Source organism: Xiphophorus hellerii, chromosome 5 (genome assembly GCF_003331165.1).
Source record: "Xiphophorus hellerii strain 12219 chromosome 5, Xiphophorus_hellerii-4.1, whole genome shotgun sequence".
In the NCBI taxonomy this organism is placed as follows: Eukaryota; Metazoa; Chordata; class Actinopteri; order Cyprinodontiformes; family Poeciliidae; genus Xiphophorus; species Xiphophorus hellerii.
In genome coordinates, this window is record NC_045676.1 from 10,356,897 (window position 1) to 10,380,839 (window position 23,943).

Sequence of the window (23,943 nt, forward strand, 5' to 3'; positions counted from 1 at the left end):
TACGTTAACCATCGAAAAGCTCTTAGAAATTTACCAAAAATACGTTTCATTGTTAGCCCTATCAACTATATTTTCCATAAAATCCCAAACAATAACAGTGGGGGAAGTGAGAATAAAGGAATTAAATTTAATGTTTACAGATGCTGGTGTAGAAATATTTAAAAATATATTTATACAAATCAAATAACTTACAAATGTTATTTGATTTTTTCTCTCTTTCTTTAATGGGGTTGTAATGGGTGAAGTTTTATTTAAAGTAATTATGACAGGAAGTGTTGGTCATTTCACTGTAACCGAAGCAGTGCTACGTTTTCACCACCGGATGGCGTCATAACCTTCTTCATTTATCTTAAAAGTCTTCACCCCTCCCCAGTCCCTTGACAAGCTTATGTTTTTGAATTGTATTTTTGCATAAGTTTATATACAGTTTTGACTGTTACAAAGTTGAGGTTGAGTGATATGTGTTCTTTCAGCATTATTTGTAATTCAAAATGCATATTTGAATTTAGCAACTCCTGCAGTTTGATTTTTGTGGATAAAATTAGCTTTCCCCTTGCTTTTTATACATAACAGAGCAATTTTTTAAAAATATACATTTTAAGCATCTGCACAGTATCTGCAGTGTGCTGTTCTTCATACAAATCTGCATTCTTGCACAACTTGGATTCATCTTCCATCATACTTCAAAAGCCTTCTAGAACACCAGAGCATTTCTACAAGTTTAACTTAACTACTGAATAATGTTTGAAATAATTACACAGAGGAAAAACTGCAACAGTAAACAAATGTCTAAAAGAAAACACTAAAATCATATTTAGATTTGTATAAAACATTTTATTGGACCCCTTTTATGCACATATCAAATCTACAAAATATGCACAACATCAAAATACTATCTGCAGTTTTACTCCTCACTCTGTTTGGTGTAGTAGCCCTTATTATGTACAATCCCAGGCCATCATTAACCTTCATTTAAATAGGATACATACAGAATATATCGAACATATATGATGTCCAAACAATTACGCAACATACCAGTATCACCACATAAAAAAATCTAACATGTTAAAACATTAATCTGGACTTCATTAGATTAATAGTCATTAAAGCGTGTAACATGAGTCTTAAAATACAGTACAGTTAGAGACCTCAAGCTTTGGGTGATGATTTCCTCCTATTTCAGCTCCAATCAATTAACCAATCAAGTTGAGACAAGAACTAAAAGGGAAATATTGATTTTATTTTTTTTTGTCCAGCTGGCTTCTGAACTGAAAATGAAACAACCTAAACTTGAATGACTTGAGGTCAAGGATGTATGTTCACGAGAAAATGATTCACTGAGGCTCAACCATGAATGAATAAAGTTATCTTTTGTGTTTTATTTATACTTTTTGCAACAATTACTATAAATGAAGCACTTTGTTAGGAAAGATAAAGAATTTCACTGCATTTATTTGTACCAGGAGGATGTTCTTCACTAAAGGTTTTTCTCTTACATTTGACAAACTCCTTAGTCACAAAACCTAGCAACACTCATTAGGGACACACTTCTCGCCAGTGCTTGCAGCAATGTTTTGGCATCAGAAAGATTCAAGTCAGAATGGCACTTCTGTTTGTTTTTTATAAGTACAAACACAGTCCCTGTACACAGAAAGGAGACGAGACTGAGGTTTTTAAAAGCGCTCGACACGGTTGTTTTTATAGGCATGGGCCAGTAAGTGTTTCTCCTGGTAAGACAGTTTGAAGTCTGCAAACTGATATCATGACATTTACACAAAGATTTAAAACAAAAATGTATCAGCTTATCTCTGTTTATTCCAGTTTTTTAATCACTATGAGATTATTAGTCATTTGACTAGCTTAGCTCTGTTTTAGCCATATTTAGGATTTTCTTCTTGTAAAGTTCAACATTGTTAATGTCAAGACTATTGTCAACTGCTGGCGCAGCAAAGCCAGTGCAGCTGTTTGAACTGAAATCCCACAAACTGTGAAGATGGAGATTTTTTGCAAAAACAGAAGAAAACAATGTTTCTTAAAAAAAATAATATCTATTGGTTAGTAGTAGGGGGCCTCATGGACTTCAAACTGAAACCATGGCATGTTGGAAAAATGTAGTAGTTTGAGATCCTTATTATACCTAGTCGGCCCATGCCTATATATTGATTCTGAAGGCAATACTTAACAGTAACTCACCCTCTTCAAAACTTAAATTCTTAACCTGTAAAGGTGACTGATGTGTAGCTTAAAGAATCTGTTTTCATTGAAAAGCTAACTGTTGTGCTATGTGATGCACCTGATGCTTGTATGGACAGAGAAACACCAACGTTCTGTAAGAGTAAACATATTTTTTTCACTTAAAGAGGATTACGAGAAACTGTTATGACTCAAAAATGGTGTAACACTGTAAGGTGTTGTCGCTTTAACTCCAACCAAGAGGCAGATGTGCAGAAATACTTTCAGCAGGTGATGTCTTCATGAGAAGGCACCGTTGGATTGAGAAGAAATAGGCAGAAGAGGTAAAAAGCAATGCTGTAGTGTTAAATCCGAGGCTTCTTCTTTGCTGATGTTTTATCATGGAGTTCCACAAGCCACCAGCAGACACAGACAAAGCGCAGGAGGAGTTCGGCTTGAATGATAAGGCTAGGGTTAGTGAAACTAGTAGGCTGTGGGACGTCTTAGATCACCGACAGGTGAGACTCTGAACGTGAATGCTGAGGTGATACATCCTGCCAGCTGGCCCCCTGGAAGCAGGTTCATGGTGCCGGGGGTATTCGCACATCGAGCAGGCTGTAGGCAAAAACGTTCCAGAACACAGCACAGAGCACAAACAAGGTGTAAACGCAGAAAAATATCCAAAACAGCGACTGCTCCTGAAGCCGTTGCTCGTAGTTCTGCAGGACCACCACGCCTAGGGTGAGACCCACCAGGACTCCCCCCAGGTGAGCTACAAAGCTGGGGTTGGGGCACGGAGGGAAAGCTGGAGGGTAGAACCGCAGCCACACAGCCCGACCAAACTCTACGCTCACTGTGAACACAGAAAGAGACAAGATGTCAGCATGTGACAATACAAAAAATATGTTTTAAATGAGTCTCCCCTATATCTCTTAATATCAGATGGAAGATGCAGTCTCCGTGATTAATCTGGCTCTTTTTACATCTTTAGGAATCACTTTTAAGTATGGAAAGATGGCAGACAAACATATTCTTGCATAAAGTTCAATCTCAGTCAGATTGGATGGACGGATGGATGGATGGGTAGATGTGGTACATTGATGCCTTGTTTCAAATACCGGCCTTGTTAACACAAGGAAGTGTAGACACAAAAACAGAAAAGAAAGAACAAGTAAGGAATGAAGGAACATAGGGAAGAGAAGAAAGACAAAGGGAAGGAAGGACTAAAAATGACACTTAAAAGGAATAATTTCAGGAAACAGAAAGATTTTTCCATACTTTACAATTACCAGACGCAGAAAATACTGAAATAAATTCTGTACTTCTCCATGCTTTTCCAGACTGCATAAGAAATCCGATCATTTAGTTGATCTTCTAAGATTTATAGCGTTTTAAAAATTATGATAAAGTTTGGAAGAGACAGCACAATTTTAGTCATTCAGTAGTTAAAACAGTTCAGTATTGCCTTCAGTATCAATATGCAGGCATGGGTCTCAGGAACAAAGAAGAAGAACAACTGTGGTAAAAAAAAAAATAGCATATCAGAGGTGAGCATGGAGGAGAGGCAGATTATTTCCAACTTACTGCAAACCAGGGCCATGGCCATTCGGAATAACTTAAACTGACACTTCATTCCCGACCAGTTCTAGAAAAACAGAACGAAAGAGAGGATTCAAATATTGGGAAAAAAAACAATAAAGTGCCGATGGCACTTCTGGAATTCACACACATGCTCACAAATACACATCATGGCATCAAAACAACATTAGTATGTGGCCCTTGTTTTAATTCAGGTCAATTATGAAAATGTTCAAGACACTCTGACCCTCTGTGGTCTTGCTGTAAGAGATAATATGATTTCAGAATGGAGAATAAAGACAAATACCTCCATCCTCACCTTGAAAATGATGAGAGGGACCTGCTGGAATCCATGATGGGCAAAATAAGATACAGAGGTTCACTTTGAGGAACAACAATAGTGTGTTTGATTACCTATATTAGATGGGTGGGAGTTACAATAAAGGACAGGAGAGTGCATTGATGGGATTTTATTCACACTCTGTCACATAAGCATGTGCACACACCGGCACACTTGTGTGACCTTTGAAGAACAGGGAAAAACTGACAGTGAAGAATGTAAGGTATTTGGAGGTGGAGAAGCACCTGCTGGGGTTTCAAACAGGCTCCTCTCAGGATTAGACGGAATATGAGTGATATCTTCATAGACACACCCATGCATGCAAACACAAAAGCTCACCATTACAACATTGGCCAAATGTGCCGAGACAAGGGCGTACACTCCTCCCGACGATCCAACCACTGGAGCCGTCATGTCAGTGACCGACACCGCCAGAGACCCTGCAGTGAAGATGAAGGGCACAAATCTGTCAAAGGGCTTCTGCTAAAATTAGAAATGCTCAAGGATATCCTTTCCTTTTTCTCAAATGAAAGCAACATCTTGTATTTAGATGACCTTAAAGAATAATGTTAAGTCAGATGAGTGAAAAGTACAACTATTAAAGAAAACCTAAGAATTTCCCTTACTGTTCACATTGGATTTAGGAAGGAAAGTAGAAATGCACTTGATTAACTATGATTACCAGTATGATCTCCTCTATAGGAGCCAGAGCTTTGACAATTTGCTGCTTTGGTGTTTACAGGTGAATAGAAACACAATGGCAATGAGGAATGCATCAACAAAGATCTAAGAGAAGCAATTGTTGGTTAGATAGGGTTACCCAAATCAAGATGGGGAATGCTCAAAGAAATAGCAAAAAAAGCAGTTGAGCTAATATCAAGAATCCACAACCATCAGTTAGCATGTTAAATCATAAGGTTAATGTACAATAATGAAAAGTCTAAATACGTATGTCTTGTTTGAAGAAAGTGTATTCCCTCATAAGATATTGTGGTGGCTGTGACTTGAGGCCTTGCCAGCAATCCTCAATGAACTAAATCTTGAAAGGAAAAAAAAAATCCTCCAGAATTTGTCCAGAAAGTGATAACTGTTGTGGCTAAAACAGGTTTTACAAGCTACCAAATCTTGGCGTGAACTTGAGTTTTCCCCCATGACTTAGTTGACTTTATCCATCAAGATTTGCAAACTTAATTTGTCTGCATCCATCTAAAGGTCTTGCACATCAAATGTCATCTGTTGTTCAAGCTGACATTTTATTAACCTTATTTGTAGACATTGTTGGGAACACCACATATGTTCCTTTGTATCTCTACACATAAAAATATCAAGTGAAAGCAAGTATTTTGCCCTTTTTCACAAAACTGTAGGCGTTGTAATGCCAACCTCAACTCTAGGGTCTCCCAGTTCAGAAAGTCATACTGACAGAAAGTATGACTAACTGAATAATTTGCAAAGCTTTGGCCTCTAGTCTAATGGATATGTCAACATTGAATGGAATGAAGGCAGCTAACTAGGGAATGTAGGCGTACTGTGTCCTGACAAACAGAAGCTTTCTCTTACTGCACCAGTGCAAAGTGCAACGTTATGTAGAAAAAATAAAAACGAAGAAAAAATAAATTCACACTGGCGCAACTCCTGCAGAGTGCCAGAGTTAAAGAGAGCTGCTGCTTTCCTTCATACCCATTTATAACACGCATAAAAGATCCAATCAAGCACTGAAAAGTTACAGTAAACAGAAAAGACTGCAAAGAAAAGAAAAGAAAGAAAAAGCAATTGGGATAATTTATCCTTAACTGTGTTTAGAAGCACATTCTTATTCCGTTTGTAAGTTTTTCTCCTCTGCTTGCCTTGAAATTCTGCACATTACTGAACAAGCATTAGGTCAACACAAAATGGGAGCAGAAGAATCAATTGTTGAGTGATGTCACATTTTTCTCTTTTCATCTACGATGCCACACATATTATTAATATTAATATTCTTTAAGTAACAACCCTATGTATACACATATTCCCCATTACACCATGCAAAATTAAAACATTCAGTCCTTTTCAAATAAATGTAACTGGAGGATGTGTCTTGTCAAGTTGCTCTACTGCCAAGCAAAGTGAGCAGGACAATAAGGAAAGAAAAGGTTCTGTCAGAGAACCGCAGAAAAGAGTGGGACCCAAGGTCCCATAACAAGTATTGGATAACATTTATATGCCAACTGGTTATTTGGGGAGGACACCAGAAATAAGTCTTTCCTACTATTACAAATGTAAACACTGGTCTATTGGTTGGATGCATCAAAAGTTTGCAGGGGAGTAGCTAAGATGGCATGGAGTGAGAGACTCCTGAAATTGTGCAAACAGGAATGGTCAGAAATGTCTCTCTAGCCCCAACCCAAGAAAAAAACAGGAATAATAATAATAAAAGAGGAAAGGGAATATTTTGTTAAAAACAGCTATTTTATAAAATGGGATTTTCTTCCCCCACTGAATAAATGTCCTCAAATTGAAGCTTGACTTTCCTAAAAAAAAAATCATTGTGAGATTATGCTGCTGCAAAGACAGATTAAATTAAGCCCTTTTTACACAGTGTCTCATAACACGGCATTTTTATCACAGACTGTCAATAAATCTGTCCAGCTCTGTGTGTAACAACATTTAGCTGCATCATTCATTGTATTGCACCTTTTGGGCCACATTTCCTGCTGTGTTCCCTTGTTTTTAAGAAGACAGAGCACAAAATATTGCGTGCCTATTTAGTTTTCACTGAGCAAGCAGCTCCAGAAGCAGGAAGTTGGAGTTATATTTCATAGGTCAATGTTACCTGACCTCCTCCTTTCAATGACTTCAAATAGGTAATTAGTGTAAGTTTTCATATTTTACCCCTTTTCTTATTTGTGTCTTGAGACTTGGCTAACTTCCAGATGAGCCAGGGATACTGTATGTTAAGCTAATGTGATGTTTGAGTAATTAAGCCAGTGGTTCCCAAGATTTTCTGGCCCCCCCTATGGATTACAATTAGGGATGCTCCAGTTTTTTATATATATATACAGTGCAGACCAAAAGTTTGGACACAACTGTTGGTGTCCAAACTTTTGGTCTGCACTCAATACAGACCAAAAGTTTGGACACACAGTTGTGTCCAAAGTTTTGGTCTGTACTGTATATATATATATATATATATTTATATATATATATATATATATACAGTATATATACAGTATATACCGTATATATATCGTCTACATTATTTTAAAAGATATCAAAAAGAAGTTGATATTAACATTATTTAAATCCACCACTGCGTTTCTCCTCTAAATAAATTGTACAGCAGTACTCCTAGTGATCAAAATCCACTGCTAGGTTTTTATTCAGTCAGAGTTTTACAAATCCAGCCTTCATCAGAGCCTCCTCAGTGCCCACAGTAGCTGACTCTTTGGCTTTGTGTGAATACATTATCACACGGACAGGCAGCTGTGTTCACACCAGCAGTCCCAAAGAGAACATATTGAGATTTTATATTAATGTCTACTACTTCCAGGATGATGTCAGAGTGTGAATTGTGTGTAAAAGGTCAGTGACCTTTCTCTAGATCATTACTTGATCTCTGAACCAAACTTTGACCTCTTGTAGGTACCAGCTGAGCCCAATTTTGTTTACAAATGGATTGAGGCTAAACTACTTTGCTTTATTTACAGATAAACAGTTTATAGTTTAAAATAATGGCTTTCATAAGTTTAACAATGAAGCAAATATATTTTATGAAGTTGAAAAATGAAACAAATGAATCAGCAAAGTTACAATGACGATCTCTGTCATATAAGAAATAATTAACACCCATTCAATTTATTTTTATATGTCATTTTATGGTATTTTATTTGTTTGGCAGACACAAACTAGTGTATGGTTGTGCATGTTTATGTTGTTTTACAAATAATAATCTAAAAAAAAAGTGGCATGTATTTCATCTCAGCTTCCTTTAATATGATACCGCTAAATAAAATCCAGAGCAAGCAATGTCTTCAGAAGTTATATATTTGTTGTGTAATTAAATCTCAATATCTCAGAGGTATTTTTTAGAGAACACAAAAGAATAAACACCATCATGAAGACAAAGGAACAGACCAAACGGGTCAGGAACAAGGTTAACCTTAAAGTTAGGTTATAAAATAAGAAAAGGAAGTAAAAAAGGCTGAAAAGCATGTGAGACGGGATGGAAGTTCATCTTCTAGCAGGACCACAATTGAAAAACTAAAGTTAGAACTGTGACGGGCCCTGCGGTGCTGTCCTATGTGTGTGCTGTATAGTGCAGGGCTGCTTTTCCATTAGGTCCTTGATTGTGGGAGGTGCCTCCCAGACCTGGATGGTATATAAGGAGCGCCGTTCCATTAATCGGTGTGTGTGGCTGGCTGACAACAGAAGCAGACGAGATCCGGACTCAGAGGCGGCGCTGACACCTTGTGTTTTTTTTAATAAATGCCTCGCAAGGGGTTAAAAACCGTTGGGTTTGCCGTGTCCTCCCTACGTTTTGTTGCGGCCATCCGAGCCGGGCCGTAACAAATGGGGGCTCGTCAAAAACAAATTTCTACAGTTTGGAAATTTGTTGGTTTGAGTGGCATGACGTGTTTCATTGATCTTTTTCCTATTTGTAGGAGTACGCGGTGACATCATCGTTGTAGGTAGGACGCGAGCTTTCTTACCCGGTTTGTTTGTTGTGGGCAGCTGTGGCCTGTTTGGTAGATTGGTCCGGTATACAGGTGAGTGAAATGTTTTGGGCCTTGTGCATCAATGTTGGTTCTGCTCTAGTGATTGTGTCTCCTGCTAGGCTAAGAGGTGCTGGTCGCTTTAAGACTTCACCTGTTTGTTTTCTTGGTAGTGTCGTGGGGGTTTGCGGTTAGCGTTCCACTGTGCAAGCAGTGATCTCGGGGGCATTCCGTAAGATTAATTTCTTACTGGGTTAGTGCTTAATAAACCCGCCGCCGATCCACGTGAAAGTGCCAGGTATTAGTTAGGCAGGTGAGTCGTGGCAGGCAGGTTAAGTATAGTGGTGGACATAATTACTTTGGGCCCGTTGTGCACTGGTTTCAATTTCCTTTCACTTTTCACTGTATTTGCGGTTTCGCTTGTTTTTCTCTTCCTGTGGTGTGCGATTACAGTTTTTGCTTAAGGATGGAGTTTGATCTGGACGATTTTGTAGCTGAGCCTTCTTTGGAGAAGTTTGGTGTTGCTACTAAAACGATCTCATAGCTATTGCTGCTCAGTTTGAAGTACCTGTGGTTAAACAGGAGAAAAAGGGGGTTATTAAAAGGCAACTGTATGCCGCGTTGGTTGAGCAACACATTTTGCCAACTCCCGACCCACCACCCTGGGTGAAGTTGGGGCGTCTAACGCTGAGGTGCGTAAAATGGAGTTGGAGTTGGAAATGCGTCGTTTGGAGCTCCGTGAGAGAGAGCTGCACCATCAAGTGGAGATGCGCAGATTGGAATTGGAGGCAGCTGCGAAACGCGAGTCTGCGCGCGTTTTTGTTGATCAGGATGGTAGTTCTGCGCGGGCCGAGTTTGACGTAAGCAAATGCATTCGCTTGATTCCACCGTTTACAGAGTTGGATGTGGATAAATATTTCGTCTTGTTTGAACGTGTGGCAAAGACACTGAAGTGGCCTCAGGAGGTTTGGCCGTTGCTTTTGCAGTGCGTTTTTTACCGGTAAAGCACAGGAAGCCTATGCCTCGCTGTCAGCTGGTGACAGTTTAAATTATAATAAAGTGAAGAGTGTAGTGGAAAAAGCCTATGAACTCGTGCCTGAGGCGTATAGACAAAAATTTCGCCACTATAAGAAAGCCGACATTCAAAGTTACACTGAATTTGGCCGTATTAAAACAGCCTTATTTGATCGGTGGTGCGCTGCACAGGACGTTAGGAACTTTGATCAGCTCCGCGACCTGATTTTGTTGGAGGAATTTAAAAATGGCTTACCCGGAAAACATCGCCACTTACGTTAATGAACAGAAAGTTAAGAACGTGTCAGAGGCTGCAGTGTTGGCAGACGATTACGTGCTGACTCATAAGGATTTTTCAGATCATGTGGGTTTCGGGACGATTTTTTGGGCGAAACGTGAACCGCATTGATCGGGTTGGTGTCGCTACGCAACTTGAGGCGAGACAGTTTTAAAAGGGTCCGGTCCAAGATAGTCGGGTTTGTCACTACTGGTCACGGACGTGGACACATTAAAGCGAATTGTCATCAGCTCAAGATTGAAACGAAAAAGTTTCACACTGCTCCTAAAGGAGTTGGCTTGGCTGCGCCGGTGCGGAGTCCTTCGATGACCACCAGGAGCTCTCGCTCTTCTGAAGTAGGTGACTCGTATCTGCCTTTCATTCGTGAGGGGTTTGTGTTACTGCCAAACGGCGGGGGAAAGGGTTCAAGTTAAGATTCTGAGAGACACTGGGGCGTTTGACCTCTTTCATTAGAGCTGACGTGTTACCGTTCTCGGCGGAGTCTGAGACAGGTGCCTGTGTTCCGATTCGGGGAATGGGATTAAACGTAATGTTTGTTCCGTTACATGAGGTGTCTCTCGAGTGCGAACTATTTACTGGTGTCCGCACAATTAGCTGTGCGCCCTGCTTTGCCAATTGACGGAGTCTCTGTGATTTTGGGTAACGGTTTAGCTGGAACGCGTTTGTGGGCGGGACACTGTGCCGTGGGATGGGCTGGTTACCCTCGGTGGCCAGTTGAGCGAGTCGTTTCTCAGATTGATGAGAATCACAGGGAATTCTTCGGAGTATTTACCGCATGCGCAGTTACTCGGGCCATGGCGCGCGCGCGGAGCGGGAAAGAGGAGAAATGTGCGACTAAAATTAATTTGCCTTTGTCCAGTTTTCCTATGTCTCTGTCTTGCAGCGAGTTCACGGCGGAGCAGCAAGCCGATGTTTCTTTGAAGACTCTTTTCGATCAGGTGCGCCCGCTGAGTGAAATAACGGACTGTGCATGTGGATACTTCCTGCAGGACGCGTTGTTGGTGAGGAAATGGTCACCACATGCTGACATTGTGGGTGAGCCGGTGTTTCAGGTAGTGGTTCCCAGTAAACTCCGCTCCGCAGTGTTAAAAGTTGCTCATGACGAGGCTGGCCATTCTGGTGTGCGCAAAACGTATGACCGGGTTCTGAGACATTTTTTCTGGCCGCGTCTTAAAAAGGACGTTTCGTCTTATGTTAAAATGTGTCATATCTGTCAGCTCATTGCCAAGCCTAATCAGGTTTTGAAACCGTTTCCTTTAAGCCCAATTATTGCCGCATCTGAACCATTTGAGCATTTGATAATCGACTGCGTGGGCCCGTTACCCCGCTCAAAGGCTGGGTCATCATATCTGCTCACTGTGATGTGTCAAACTACACGTTATCCAGCAGCTTATCCGTTACGTACAATTACTGCTAGGTCAGTTGTACGTGCACTCACTCAGTTCTTTTCGGTGTTTGGCATCCCTAAAGTAATACAGTCTGACCAAGGAACTAATTTTTCATCTCATTTGTTCAGTCAGGTTCTGAAACAGCTACGGGTGCGACAGTAAAGCGACGGCGTATCATCCAGAAAGTCAGGGGGCCTTGGAGCGCTTCCACCAGTCTCTGAAGTCTCTCCTGCGCGCTTACTGTACAGAACTGGCGGGTGACTGGGAGGAAGGATTGCCTTGGCTAATGCTGGCCGCCAGGGAGGTAACCCAGGACAGCACCGGGTTTAGCCCAAATGAATTGGTTTTTGCGCACACCGTGAAGGGTCCGTTGGCTGTGGTGGCGGACGGGCTGAAGGAGCCTGCTCCACCGAAAAACCTGGTGGATTATGTTAATGGTTTCAGAAGACGATTGTATTTGGCACGGGAACTCGTTAAGGAGAAATTGACTGTGGCCAGGAAAAAATGAAAAGCTTGTTTGATCGGCGTGCTGAGGCGCGCACATTTCTGCCGGGTGATCAAGTGTTGGCTTTGTGTCCAGTCGTGACTTCTCCGTTTCAGGCGAAATTCACTGGTCCGTATACAGTTCTGGAGCGGGTTTCCGATCAGAACTATCTAATATCCATGCCAGAGCGGAGAAAGAAAACCCAGTTGTGTCATGTCAACATATTGAAACCGTATTATGCTCGTGATGTTGATTTATTTCAGCCACAGAGTAATGTTGCCACGCCTGCGTGTGCCGTAGACAACCTTGCTGGGAGGAGTGAGACTTTCAGCACCACGGACAGCGCACTGTCACCTGTGGGGGATGACGGTGACACGGATGGGTTGGACAGCTCCCTGATTCATGGGCGTCTTAAAAACTCCGAAACCTTGAGTAAGTTGGACACGTTGTTGGCTCACTTACCTGCGGGTCGTGCTATACAGTTAGCAGAGCTGATAAGAGAATTTCCATGCCTATTTTCGGACACGCCTGGTCGTACACATTTGATTGAACACGATGTGGATGTGGGAGACTCTAAACCCATAAAGCAACGATTTTACAGGGTGAATCTGGAGAAGCGCGAACGCTTGGATGCTGAAGTGGATTACATGCTTCGTAATGGGATTGCAGAACCGAGTATGTCCAGTTGGGCATCACCTTGTATTCTGGTCCCCAAGTCTGATAACACTCCGCGTTTCTGCTCGGATTTTCGCAAGCTTAACGCTGTTACAAAACCAGATTGTTTCCCGTTACCGAGAATGGATGATTGTGTCGACCAGGTGGGTTCTGCTAACTTTGTCAGTAAATTTGATCTCTTAAAAGGTTACTGGCAGGTGCCATTGACAAGGCGCGCACGTGAAGTGTCGGCGTTTGTTACACCTACAGGCTTGTATTCTTATACTGTAATGCCGTTTGGTCTGAGAAATGCGCCAGCGACGTTTCAAAGACTAATGAACAGAGTGGTTGGTGACATGACTGGTTGTGCGGTTTACTTGGATGACGTGGTGGTGTACTCCAACACGTGGGAAGAGCACGTGGACCGCATCCGGGAGCTTTTCACTCGTTTGGCGGGGGCGAGGTTAACGGTCAACCTGGCCAAATGCGAGTTTGGAAGGGCGACTGTTACCTATTTAGGTCGTGTGGTTGGCCAAGGTGAGGTCCGCCCTGTTGCAGCAAAGGTTCAAGCGGCAGAGCAGTTTCCTGTTCCTGCTACAAAGACGGAGCTAATGCGTTTTCTTGGGCTGGTGGGATATTACAGATGTTTTTGTCGGAACTTCTCATCTGTGGTGGTGCCGCTGACAAATTTGCTGCGCAAAGACGTAAAGTTTGAGTGGTCTGCCCTTTGTCAACAGGCTTTTGAGCAGGTGAAAAGGCTCCTCTGTGCTGCTCCTGTATTGGCTGCACCTCGTCTTAAACATCCTTTCCAGCTCTACGTGGACGCCAGTCACGTGGGTGCTGGAGCTGTCCTTACACAGACTGATGACCTGGGTATTGGCAGGGTATTGGCAGGTGACTTTTTTTCAAAAAAGTTCAATAAGCATCAGTTGAACTACTCTGTGATTGAGAAGGAGACGTTTGCTTTGATCTTAGCCCTGAAACATTTTGATGTTTATTTAAGTGGTGGCGCTAACATCGTGGTGTTTACAATCATAATCCGCTGACGTTCCTGTCATCATTGAAATGTCCAAATCAGCGTTTGATTCGCTGGTCATTGTTCCTGCAGTCCTACAACCTGGATATTCATTACATTAAAGGAAAAGACAATGTCATGGCCGATGCGTTATCACGCGCTCCACTTTTGTAGCATGTTTGCTTTTTGTGCCTGTTTTTCTTCCTGTTCCCTTTTTTTGTTAAAGAGCTTCTGAGTGCACCAGTTGCTGGTCTGGAGAGTGAACTGAGGAAAGAACCTGTACATTAACATCAACTTGGCTAAGTATAATATGTGGGAAAGAACATGTTAATGGTGGCTGGGTTTGCGTTGCACTTGTGGTGAATTTAGGTTGGCGCAGGGTTCCATATAGGAACCTGCTTTTTTATGGGCGGGGGGGTGTGACGGCCCTGCGGTGCTGTCCTATGTGTGTGCTGTATAGTGCAGGCTGCTTTTCCATTAGGTCCTTGATTGTGGGAGGTGCCTCCCAGACCTGGATGGTATATAAGGAGCGCCGTTCCATTAATCGGTGTGTGTGGCTGGCTGACAACAGAAGCAGACAAGATCCGGACTCAGAGGCGGCGCTGACACCTTGTGTTTTTTTAATAAATGCCTCGCAAGGGGTTAAAAACCGTTGGGTTTGCCGTGTCCTACTTTTTGTTGCGGCCATCCGAGCCGGGCCGTAACATAGACCTATACTGCAATGACTTAGATAAAAGCATATTTATGAATTTGACTGGCCTAGTCATAGTAAATCAAATTAAGAATCTGAGACAAAACCTAAAAATTGCTCTTCATCCAGTCTGGCTGACCACAAGCAAATATTTCTATTAAACACCTACAACAAGAGGATAAGAATGGTTTTACTCTGTATTGAAAAAGGGGTTTAATTACAAAGGTACACCACACTGTTCAGATTTTCATTTGTAAAACAAAAACCTTTGAAACCTATTTAGTCTTCTCTTCTCACACCACAAGTATTCATTATTTTGAGTTTTCCTGTCACAAAAATATTACATGAATTATAATAAAATTTGAGGGAAGCAAGAAAAGTTTTTCGTGACTTAATTTTGTTGTTCTGTTTTTCTTTTTGGGAAGACAAATCCTCCAATGTCAGAAAAAAGTGTAAGAAGTACTTAGAAAAATTAGAGTCTTTTTTACCTGCTTGCCTTTCAGAGCCTCCATTTATTCAAAGTTATGAAGTGTCAACATTACACTAATTTACTGAAACTCCATCTACCTTCCTGAGGTGCCATGAACAGAACAGCCTAATTATGTAACATCAATACACATTTCGCTCTACCTCCTGTGTGTTTAAATGAAACTGCAATTATCAAACTCCTAAGAATATTAATACTATATGAAACAAAGAGCTGGAAGCAGAGTTTGATCAAAATAAGCAGTCGCATACATCTTTACACACAGTATAAATATTTATATAGAGAGAGCACAATGATGTGCAAATTTCCACTTGTTGTGAAATTGTGCATTTCTGGCGGAACTTTACTGCCAATTACCCAAACCGTCCGATGTGACACTAACCCTAACAGTGCAGCCTAATGTGGTGGGTGCTTTGCTTTAGTAGCGTCCGGCTGGAGACATGACAGGCGGCCTCATACCCATGGGAGGGCCTTGCCCATATGGAGGCATCCCTCCAGGCATGTAGCCAGGCATGCCCTGAGGAGGAGCACCGTACTGACCTGCAACGGAGAGCAACAGCTTCAGTCCTCAGAGAATCAACAGGTGGTAGGTATTTAGGTCCAACTCAGTCAGAGATTAACAGTTTATATTGAGTCATAAAGGTAAGACAGGGTAATACGGTTTAAGAATAAAATATCAGATTTCTTTTCCATACATTAAGATATTTTTCTTTTTCACTTCCTTTTCTAAAATTGAACTACAAATGACAAATTATTTTCAAAAAGTGGTTTTGTATTTCAATCATCCCTTCTGTGATTTGTACAGGTGAGCATTAAGGCCAGGCTACGAAAATGTTCTAATTATGAGAAGGTAGTCATAATTACAGGGTAGGCAGTATGGACTTAAAAGTTTGATCACATTATGCTGTAGTAATAGTGTGATAACTGTAAAAGTGACAAGATCTATTTATTACTTCTCCTTAAGTATTTCTTTAAGAAAGTCCTGCCTGTTATTGCTGCTGATCTGATCCAGATAGTAAACTCATCGCTCTCATCAGGCGTTTTCCCCCAGGCTTTGAAAACAGCAGTAATCAAACCACTTATAAAAAAGAACAATCTGGACAAATCGCTAATGCAGAATTACAGGCCGATCTCCAACCTCCCATTCATCAGCAAAGTTATTGAAAAAGCTGTGTGTAAACAATTAACTAGCTTCCTAACTATAACCAACCTCTTTGACTCCTTCCAGTCTGGTTTTCGTGCTCACCACAGCACGGAGACCGCCCTTGTAAAAGTGTTCAATGACATCCATATAAATACGGACTGTGGCAGAACCACAGTGCTGGTTCTGTTGGACCTCAGTGCAGCTTTTGACACTGTTGACCACGACATATTACTGAATCGACTGGAGAGTTGGGTCGGACTCTCCGGTCCAGTGCTTAACTGGTTTGAATCCTACATAAAGAACAGGGATTTCTTTGTTTCAATTGAAAACTTTTCATCAAAGAGGTCAAAGGTCACATGTGGGGTACCCCAAGGTTCCATCCTAGGACCCCTTTTATTCAATATTTATATGCTCCCACTAGCTCAGGTTATAACAGGAAATAATATTAGCTACCATAACTATGCAGATGACACACAGCTCTACATTACGATGTCACCAGGTGACTCAGAGCCCATCCAATCACTGAACAGATGCTTAGAACAGATAAATGTGTGGATGTGCCAAAACTTTCTCCAGCTGAACAGAAACAAAACTGAAGTTATTATTTTTGGACCTAAAGAGGAACGATCTAGAGTCAATGCACAGCTTCAGTTATTACAACTGAAAACCAGCGATCAGGCCCGAAACCTGGGAGTAGTGATGGACTCTGACCTGAACCTCCAGAGCCACATAAAGACAGTTACAAAGTCGGCCTTCTATCACCTGAAGAACATTTCCAGGATTAAAGGACTAATGTCTCAGCCAGATCTAGAGAAACTCATCCATGCGTTCATCTTCAGTCGTATTGATTATTGCAACAGCGTCTTCACAGGTCTGTCCAACAAATCAATCAAACAGCTGCAGCTGATCCAGAACGCTGCTGCTCGCGTTCTCACTAAAACCAGGAAGATAGAGCACATAACACCAATTTTAAAGTCCCTCCACTGGCTCCCTGTAGCTCAAAGAATAGACTTTAAAATACTGTTGTTAGTTTATAAATCACTGAACGGCTTAGCACCACAATACATTAAAGATCTGCTGTTGTTGTATCAACCTTCCAGACCTCTCAGGTCTTCCGGTTCTGGTACTGCTCTGGATCCCCAGAACCAGAACCAAACGAGGAGAAGCAGCTTTCAGCATCTATGCACCACAAATTTGGAACAAACTTCCAGAAAACTGTAAAACAGCTGAAACACTGACTTCTTTTAAATCTCAACTAAAAACCCACCTGTTTAGAATTGTATTTGAAATGTAATCAATTACAAATTTATTGATGTAACTTGACTTACTGATTGATTCTATATTGCATTGTGATTCTGTGTCTGTAATGATGTAAAGCACTTTGAAATGTCTTGCTGCTGAAATGTGCTATACAAATAAAATTTGATTGATTGATTGATTGATTAAGGTAACTGTATGGCTGGGAGTGCATGACACAGCAGTCATTGCAACACAAAAACTAATACTACACTTGGAAAAACATTCTTTGTAATATGAATAGGACACCAGTCACAAAATGAAGTGTGATTTGTGTCACTAAACTGCATTTAATCATTCAACAGTGGAAAAAGAAATAATAAAATACCCCTGACAATATGGACAGTTTTGGGGGTTTTAAACATCAATTGGAATTTATCGTGACGACGATAAATCAGAATTCCTATATTAAGAAATCTTAGTATAGGAATTTATAATAATTCCTTTGATAATTTATCAAGATAAATTATCAATGATACGATAGAATCCCACCCCTAGTTACAATATCAGCAGATTAAAGGTGCAATTGTACCAGAAAAAAAGGTTTTAGTGAGAAAAAAGCAAGCTTAAAATAAGTCAACATCAGTCTGCGGCTCTTTCAAAATAGACATCTGTTTGCACAATCATTTCAACGTCCTGCTACTGGTAACCTGATGTGTTAAAAGATAAGTAGTTCCTTATTTATAAAACTGATACTAGAGCATAACTTCACAAGATACTCAACATCCTCATTTTAATTTATTTTTCTTGTAGTTTTCATGAAATTATCACTCCTTTCTCCTAATATTACACTTTATTCTACACACATGACTATTCCCATAATCAAAAGAAAAAAAAAATCTTAGCCTGACCCTTGTATTTTGTAATGAAATGTATCTGAATCCAAATAACTACAAACTGTAAGACATGTTTGCCAAACAAGATGGCAGCTTTTGGCTGTGTTTGAATCACTCTGATATACACTGGTTTAAAAAAATAAATAATCCGACTTACCAAAAATGAACTTTCTTGACTTTCTTCAAAAACCAAAAATTAGACCAAACAATAAAATACATGTATTGCCTAACTCTACTACTATAACACAGTGATTCTACCTATTTTTAAATTATAATTTTTTTAGGCTTACTTCTAAAAGATAATTTAACATTTATAAAGGTTTGTTTCTGAATTACCATGCATGGGATGCCTCATGCCAGGCTGCTGTGGTGGCAAACCCTGCTGAGGGGGCATTATGCCAGCTGCCACCGGAGGGGCAGCAGCAGCGTGGGCCTGACCAGCCCTGGGTATGAGACGCTGGTAACGCGGCAACTGAGCCTTCATCTCCTCCTGGTTACAGAGAAAAACACACAACACAGACATTCAGACTGCAGGAACCGTGGCACGCCTCTTTCAGCTCAGCTCAAAGAGACACTCACACAAAGGTTGAGGAATTGGGTACCAATGTTGGCGAGCCCTGAATTCACACTGAGGATATTCAAGTTCAGAATCATCCTTCAACATAACCACAAAAAGAAAACTACTCAGTTCTACCACCCAACCTAAAGGCCCACTTTTACATAAAAAAAATAAATAAAAACATGCTGTCAGTATGCATCCAAGCCAAATTGATTGACGTTTTCATCCTGATCAAACGTAGCTACTAGTCAATATCACTAAGCATACTATATAAACCAGTCATTACTTACTGTGAAAAAGAGCAAAACGGAAAGCTGAAGCGACTTACCAGTGAGATATCCTCATCAGGGTGGATCAACTTACTAGTTGCACTCGTGGTGGTGAGGGTGGCAGGCTTACTGGTCACTGTGGCCGGGGGTTTAGCCACAGTGCTGCTAGAGGGATTAGAAGAAGAAGAAGTGGAAGAGGAGACAGAGGGCTGGGTGTAGGCGGGGAAAGTTGCTTTGGGAGGCTCAGAGGACGTGGCAGTGCTGAGTGAGTTTGACGCTGCAGCGACTGAAGGGTTCTGCTGGGCCTGTAACAAGACAACACAAATCATTTTACTGGGAAATTATTTTAAAATTATGCTTTCTTGACCAGTCTACCATGCAAAATGACTCAATATGTTAAAAGACGAACAGGATGGGTTTTTTTCTGGATTCAGCACCAGCCTTTGGATAACTTAGGGCTGGGCGATAAATCGATTGTAACAAATTTTTTTGGATTTAGATTTAACTTTTGGAAAAATCAGAAATTTTTTTGCACCAATGCACTCCTTGGGTTTCGGTAGTTCAGAGAGATTTAAGTGCAGCCAAAAACGGCATTTTGTTTAACAGGTTCTGTTTATCTTGACAATGAGTTCAGATCAATTCCACGAGAAAATGTAGGGGTCAGGCTGATTTTGTTTTAACAAAAATTAAGTCATAATGCTACAAGATTACACTTGAAATAATATAAGAATAAAGTCTTAATGTTATCAGAATAAAGTTATAATGTTAATGTTAGAAAGATCTAGTTATTTTATGAAAATTCCAACTATAAAATTAAGAAAAATTACTTTTTTCTTACTAAAATGTCTTTTCTTGTAATTTTAAGACTCTTAAGAAATTATCGTAGCCTGGTGCTAATACTCCATACAACTCACAGAAAGGATTGCAAAAATTCCACTTTTTGAAAATGTTTTCAGTCATTTATAATTTCTTTTTTAGAAAAGCATGCAAAAAAAATGTAAATTATTATCAGAAATCTGTTTTTAAGCCGTATCGATCAGTTCTAAGATAACTAATAATTCAACCTAATGGAATAAACCCTGCATTTAGAGTAGTTCATTTAAACAGTGCTAGAAATTTAGCTTAGAATGAGCTCTGTCCCTTCACATCAACTGTAAACATAATATAAAAAAGTCCAGAATGTTTTAAGTGAATGAGAGTTCTGAATCTTGTACTGTGACAAAACAACTAACTTAAAAGCACAATAATGCTTATTTTAATAGCCCATGCTGTTAAAGCTATAACTTGTCAAATGTCTATGCCATTTCCATGTTAATTTAAAGCACATGCAGCGATAAAGGTCACAGTTTGTGTTAAAAGTAGCCTTCAAGCTAATGCTGTTAGTAAACAGCCTCGTTCGACACGCAGCAGGCAACGTGATTATGCAACATGCAGCTGCCACAGGCCTGGTCAAAGTCTGTGAGCGTACTTGGGGCATGTTAGAAAAGGGAGGCTGGGAGGAGGCAGACTGATGGTCTGCAGGTGGAGAGGAAACGCCTGTAGTGCTGCTGTTAACACCAGAGCCCATCTGCAGCGTGGTGGGAAGGAAATCACAGGATTGGCACGTAGCAGGTCAACAAAAGCTAACCAGAAATCAAATACAACTTTGGTGGGAGCTAAACATGAATCAAAAGGTGTTAGAAAGGTGAGCAATGGGGGATAATAGAGGAAAGGTGTTTTAAACCCCCACCCCAGAAGTTGAAGGATTCCAACCTGCGCTGCGCTGGGGAAGAGGGGCTTTGTGACAGCAGGCTGCACCACTGGTGCTGCAGGTCGGCTGGGGATTGGTCCGGCTGCAGGGGTCGGAGCGATGTGGGGCATCCCCGGCCTTGGAGCCATGTGAGGGGGGATTCCTAAATAACAAACATCACTTCATCAACAACAACAACAAAATAAAGATGGAGTACAACTTACAGAAAAAAAGGCTTGGCCTGTTTGTGAGCAGAAATGACTCTTTATGCTGTAAAGGTTGCAGGCCGCTGGTCTAGATTTTAACTTTAAGCTACATCATGTATTTATAAAACCGCTTTCACAACTGACCTGGAGGAATTCCAGGCATCCCTGGCATCATGGGAGGCATCATCCCTCCCATCTGCATCATGCTGTAAACAAGTTGGATAAGCTTTATATACTAAATTATTGCCTAGACTACTTTACCTAACTGTTAAAGAGAAAGCTAAAAAAAAAGCACAGAGTTATTGCTCACGCGCTGGTGGCATTCCAGGCATGGCAGGAGGCATGCCGTGCATCATGGGAGGAACACCTGGCATCATCGGAGGCATTCCTAAAACAAAAGATTTACTTCTTTTAAAAATAATTCAACATAAGTAATCACTCAACACATGATTTTAAACATCTGATTTAAGACAAAAGCATAAAACATGTTAAATTTAACAGATGCACACTTGAAATTAACAGAGAATATCGTTTCTGCCTTGCCTTGATATCCTGCAGGAGGCATCCCAGGTACGCCAGCCACAGGGGGCATTCCAGGTTGGGTCATTGGTGCAACGTACCCGGCCTGGGGCTGGACAGCAGCTACATGCTGGACAGACGGTCCAGCCTCATCATCATCGTCGTCGTCATCAGAGTCATCCTGATTGTTTGACTTCTTCTTCTGACTCTCTGAAAACAGAAAAAGAAAAGTTTCGATTAATTTTAATTAACCTAAAACAAAAGAGGTTTTGTGTGAAAGAAGTTCAGGCAGTGAGAAGAAAAGATACATGCACTTTTTTTTTTTATTCGATGTATGTAAACCTCTGATTTCAAACTGTAAACATACAGTCAAGAAGGAAAAATGCTGCACTTGTTTACCTTTCCTTGTTATAAACAAGTGTAAAAAAAAACAAAAAACCTATCAATTTCTTCAAATTCCACTTCTGATCTGTAACAGCAAAAGGTACCTTGTGATTTCTGTTCTAATGTTCGTCTTCTCTCCTGCATGTCTTTCTCTGGAATTCCCTCCATGCCATAGATTTCCAACTCGATGTCTGTCCTTCCTGGAATTGCGTTCGGTACACTGTCAATCGTCTCTTTGTGTACCTGAAATACATGCAAAGTAAGTGAGCCCGCAAGGCATGCAAGTACAAACATTCACTCGACTACCCGCCCCCTCCAATTCAGTTCAACTTATTCAAAGAAATTGCGATTAGAGACTCGTACCTGCATGCAGTGAATAGCCAAGCCGGGACCGGTATATAGCTTCTTGTGGCAAATGTGGCATTTAAAATGTTTTGCCTTTTGATGCTGAATGAGAATTTTCTCATCGTCAAAGTCTCGATTACAGTACCTTAAAGTAAGAGTTGAGGAGTTTTCCGTGTTTTGTTAATCACCGACTGAGAATCACAGACAAACCGATGACGTTACTTGAGAGCGAAACAGCAGCACTTGTTTGGTAACAAGATTACATAAAGATTCAGACACACGGGATGTTAATCCGTGGCTAGCTTGTTTCAAAATTAGCAATGAAAGATGAAGCAAAACAACATTTTATGAGGTAGAAACACTCAAAGCTTGGTTTTCTAATCATATTAAACAGATCTAAAAGAATAGATCCAACATTTTGTCTGATTTTGAGCCTTTAGCCCCGCTAACATTAGCTGACAGTGCTAACAGAAGCTACCTTAGGCCTTCCTTTGTCAGGCTAACAAGTAGCCTGTGGCCTGCCCGCGTACCGCAGCGTTTTTTTCGCACTTTAAAGAAGGATACCAGCACCACGGCTTCATTTGCTTCTTCTTCTTTCGCCCCATTATGTAGAAATACTGAACCGCACGTCACAAAACACTGAAATCGATGTTATTATCTCTTTGATAAGAGCATGCTGTAATCCCGTGACAAGAACAAAAATGGAGGTCCGATGTAGGAAGCGTTGTGCTCAGCGGTCTCACGTAAACGTAAAACTGACGTCAGTAAAGGAGACGCCCACAGACGTAACGAAGATTTATCACATCTGTGGAGACGCCCCTCAGCTTAAAAAGGGGCGTTTAGTTTACTTTAATATTAAGAAATCCATAGAAAATTATGGTTATTAGTGTTGTGTAAACCCAGGGTGGTAAAATAAAATGCCAAGGGAAATATCTACAACAAGAATATGAATACAAAACCCAAGTGATGAAAATAAGCAAATGTAACTAATAACATTTTCTACTTAGCGTCAAAAATATAAATATAAGAAAAGAAGCATCCGTTTGTTAGATATCTGTGCAAGAAAGGCGTTTCAGATTTATAATTCTGTTTTGTGTCTATTCTGTAAGCTTTCTGGTTACGTTAACCATCGAAAAGCTCTTAGAAATTTACCAAAAATACGTTTCATTGTTAGCCCTATCAACTATATTTTCCATAAAATCCCAAACAATAACAGTGGGGGAAGTGAGAATAAAGGAATTAAATTTAATGTTTACAGATGCTGGTGTAGAAATATTTAAAATATATTTATACAAATCAAATAACTTACAAATGTTATTTGATTTTTCTCTCTTTCTTTAATGGGGTTGTAATGGGTGAAGTTTTATTTAAAGTAATTATGACAGGAAGTGTTGGTCATTTCACTGTAACCGAAGCAGTGCTACGTTTTCACCACCGGATGGCGTCATAACCTTCTTCATTTATCTTAAAAGTCTTCACCCCTCCCCAGTCCCTTGACAAGCTTATGTTTTTGAATTGTATTTTTGCATAAGTTTATATACAGTTTTGACTGTTACAAAGTTGAGGTTGAGTGATATGTGTTCTTTCAGCATTATTTGTAATTCAAAATGCATATTTGAATTTAGCAACTCCTGCAGTTTGATTTTTGTGGATAAAATTAGCTTTCCCCTTGCTTTTTATACATAACAGAGCAATTTTTTAAAAATATACATTTTAAGCATCTGCACAGTATCTGCAGTGTGCTGTTCTTCATACAAATCTGCATTCTTGCACAACTTGGATTCATCTTCCATCATACTTCAAAAGCCTTCTAGAACACCAGAGCATTTCTACAAGTTTAACTT

At 40.5% G+C, this 23,943-nt stretch overlaps 1 protein-coding gene across 4 annotated transcripts; it reads right to left on the reverse strand.

Moving 5' to 3' along the window:
• Window positions 1-813: 813 nt before the first annotated feature.
• LOC116719968 (BUB3-interacting and GLEBS motif-containing protein ZNF207-like) lies at window positions 814-22,852 on the reverse strand. Of its 4 annotated transcripts, XM_032562857.1 has the most exons (13): window positions 22,664-22,852; window positions 22,118-22,244; window positions 21,859-21,997; window positions 21,395-21,580; window positions 21,164-21,239; window positions 20,996-21,057; window positions 20,669-20,808; window positions 20,385-20,483; window positions 18,976-19,221; window positions 18,425-18,578; window positions 4,430-4,530; window positions 3,757-3,817; window positions 814-3,025 (listed from the first exon to the last, which is right to left on the reverse strand). In XM_032562857.1, the coding sequence occupies exons 1-13, from the start codon at window positions 22,702-22,704 to the stop codon at window positions 2,754-2,756; spliced, it is 1,704 nt and encodes a 567-aa protein (XP_032418748.1). In that variant the 5' UTR covers window positions 22,705-22,852; the 3' UTR covers window positions 814-2,753. The 4 variants fall into 4 exon arrangements, with proteins under 4 accessions (XP_032418748.1, XP_032418749.1, XP_032418751.1 ...); XM_032562858.1 differs by lacking the exon at window positions 20,385-20,483 and having other exon boundaries at window positions 22,664-22,851; XM_032562860.1 differs by lacking the exons at window positions 814-3,025; window positions 3,757-3,817 and adding an exon at window positions 15,195-15,352 and having other exon boundaries at window positions 4,479-4,530; window positions 22,664-22,851.
• Window positions 22,853-23,943: the final 1,091 nt, after the last annotated feature.

Bases quoted from the DNA above. Each gene is read 5' to 3' on its own strand.
- LOC116719968 (XM_032562857.1), bottom strand. From the start codon at position 22,704: ATGGGGCGAAAGAAGAAGAAGCAAATGAAGCCGTGGTGCTG. The intron at 18,579-18,975 runs GTAAGTCGCTTC...CTCTGTAACCAG, and splicing joins CTGATGAGGATATCTCACTG to GAGGAGATGAAGGCTCAGTT. The intron at 3,818-4,429 runs GTGAGCTTTTGT...CTGTTTTTCTAG, and splicing joins ATTTGGCCAATGTTGTAATG to AACTGGTCGGGAATGAAGTG.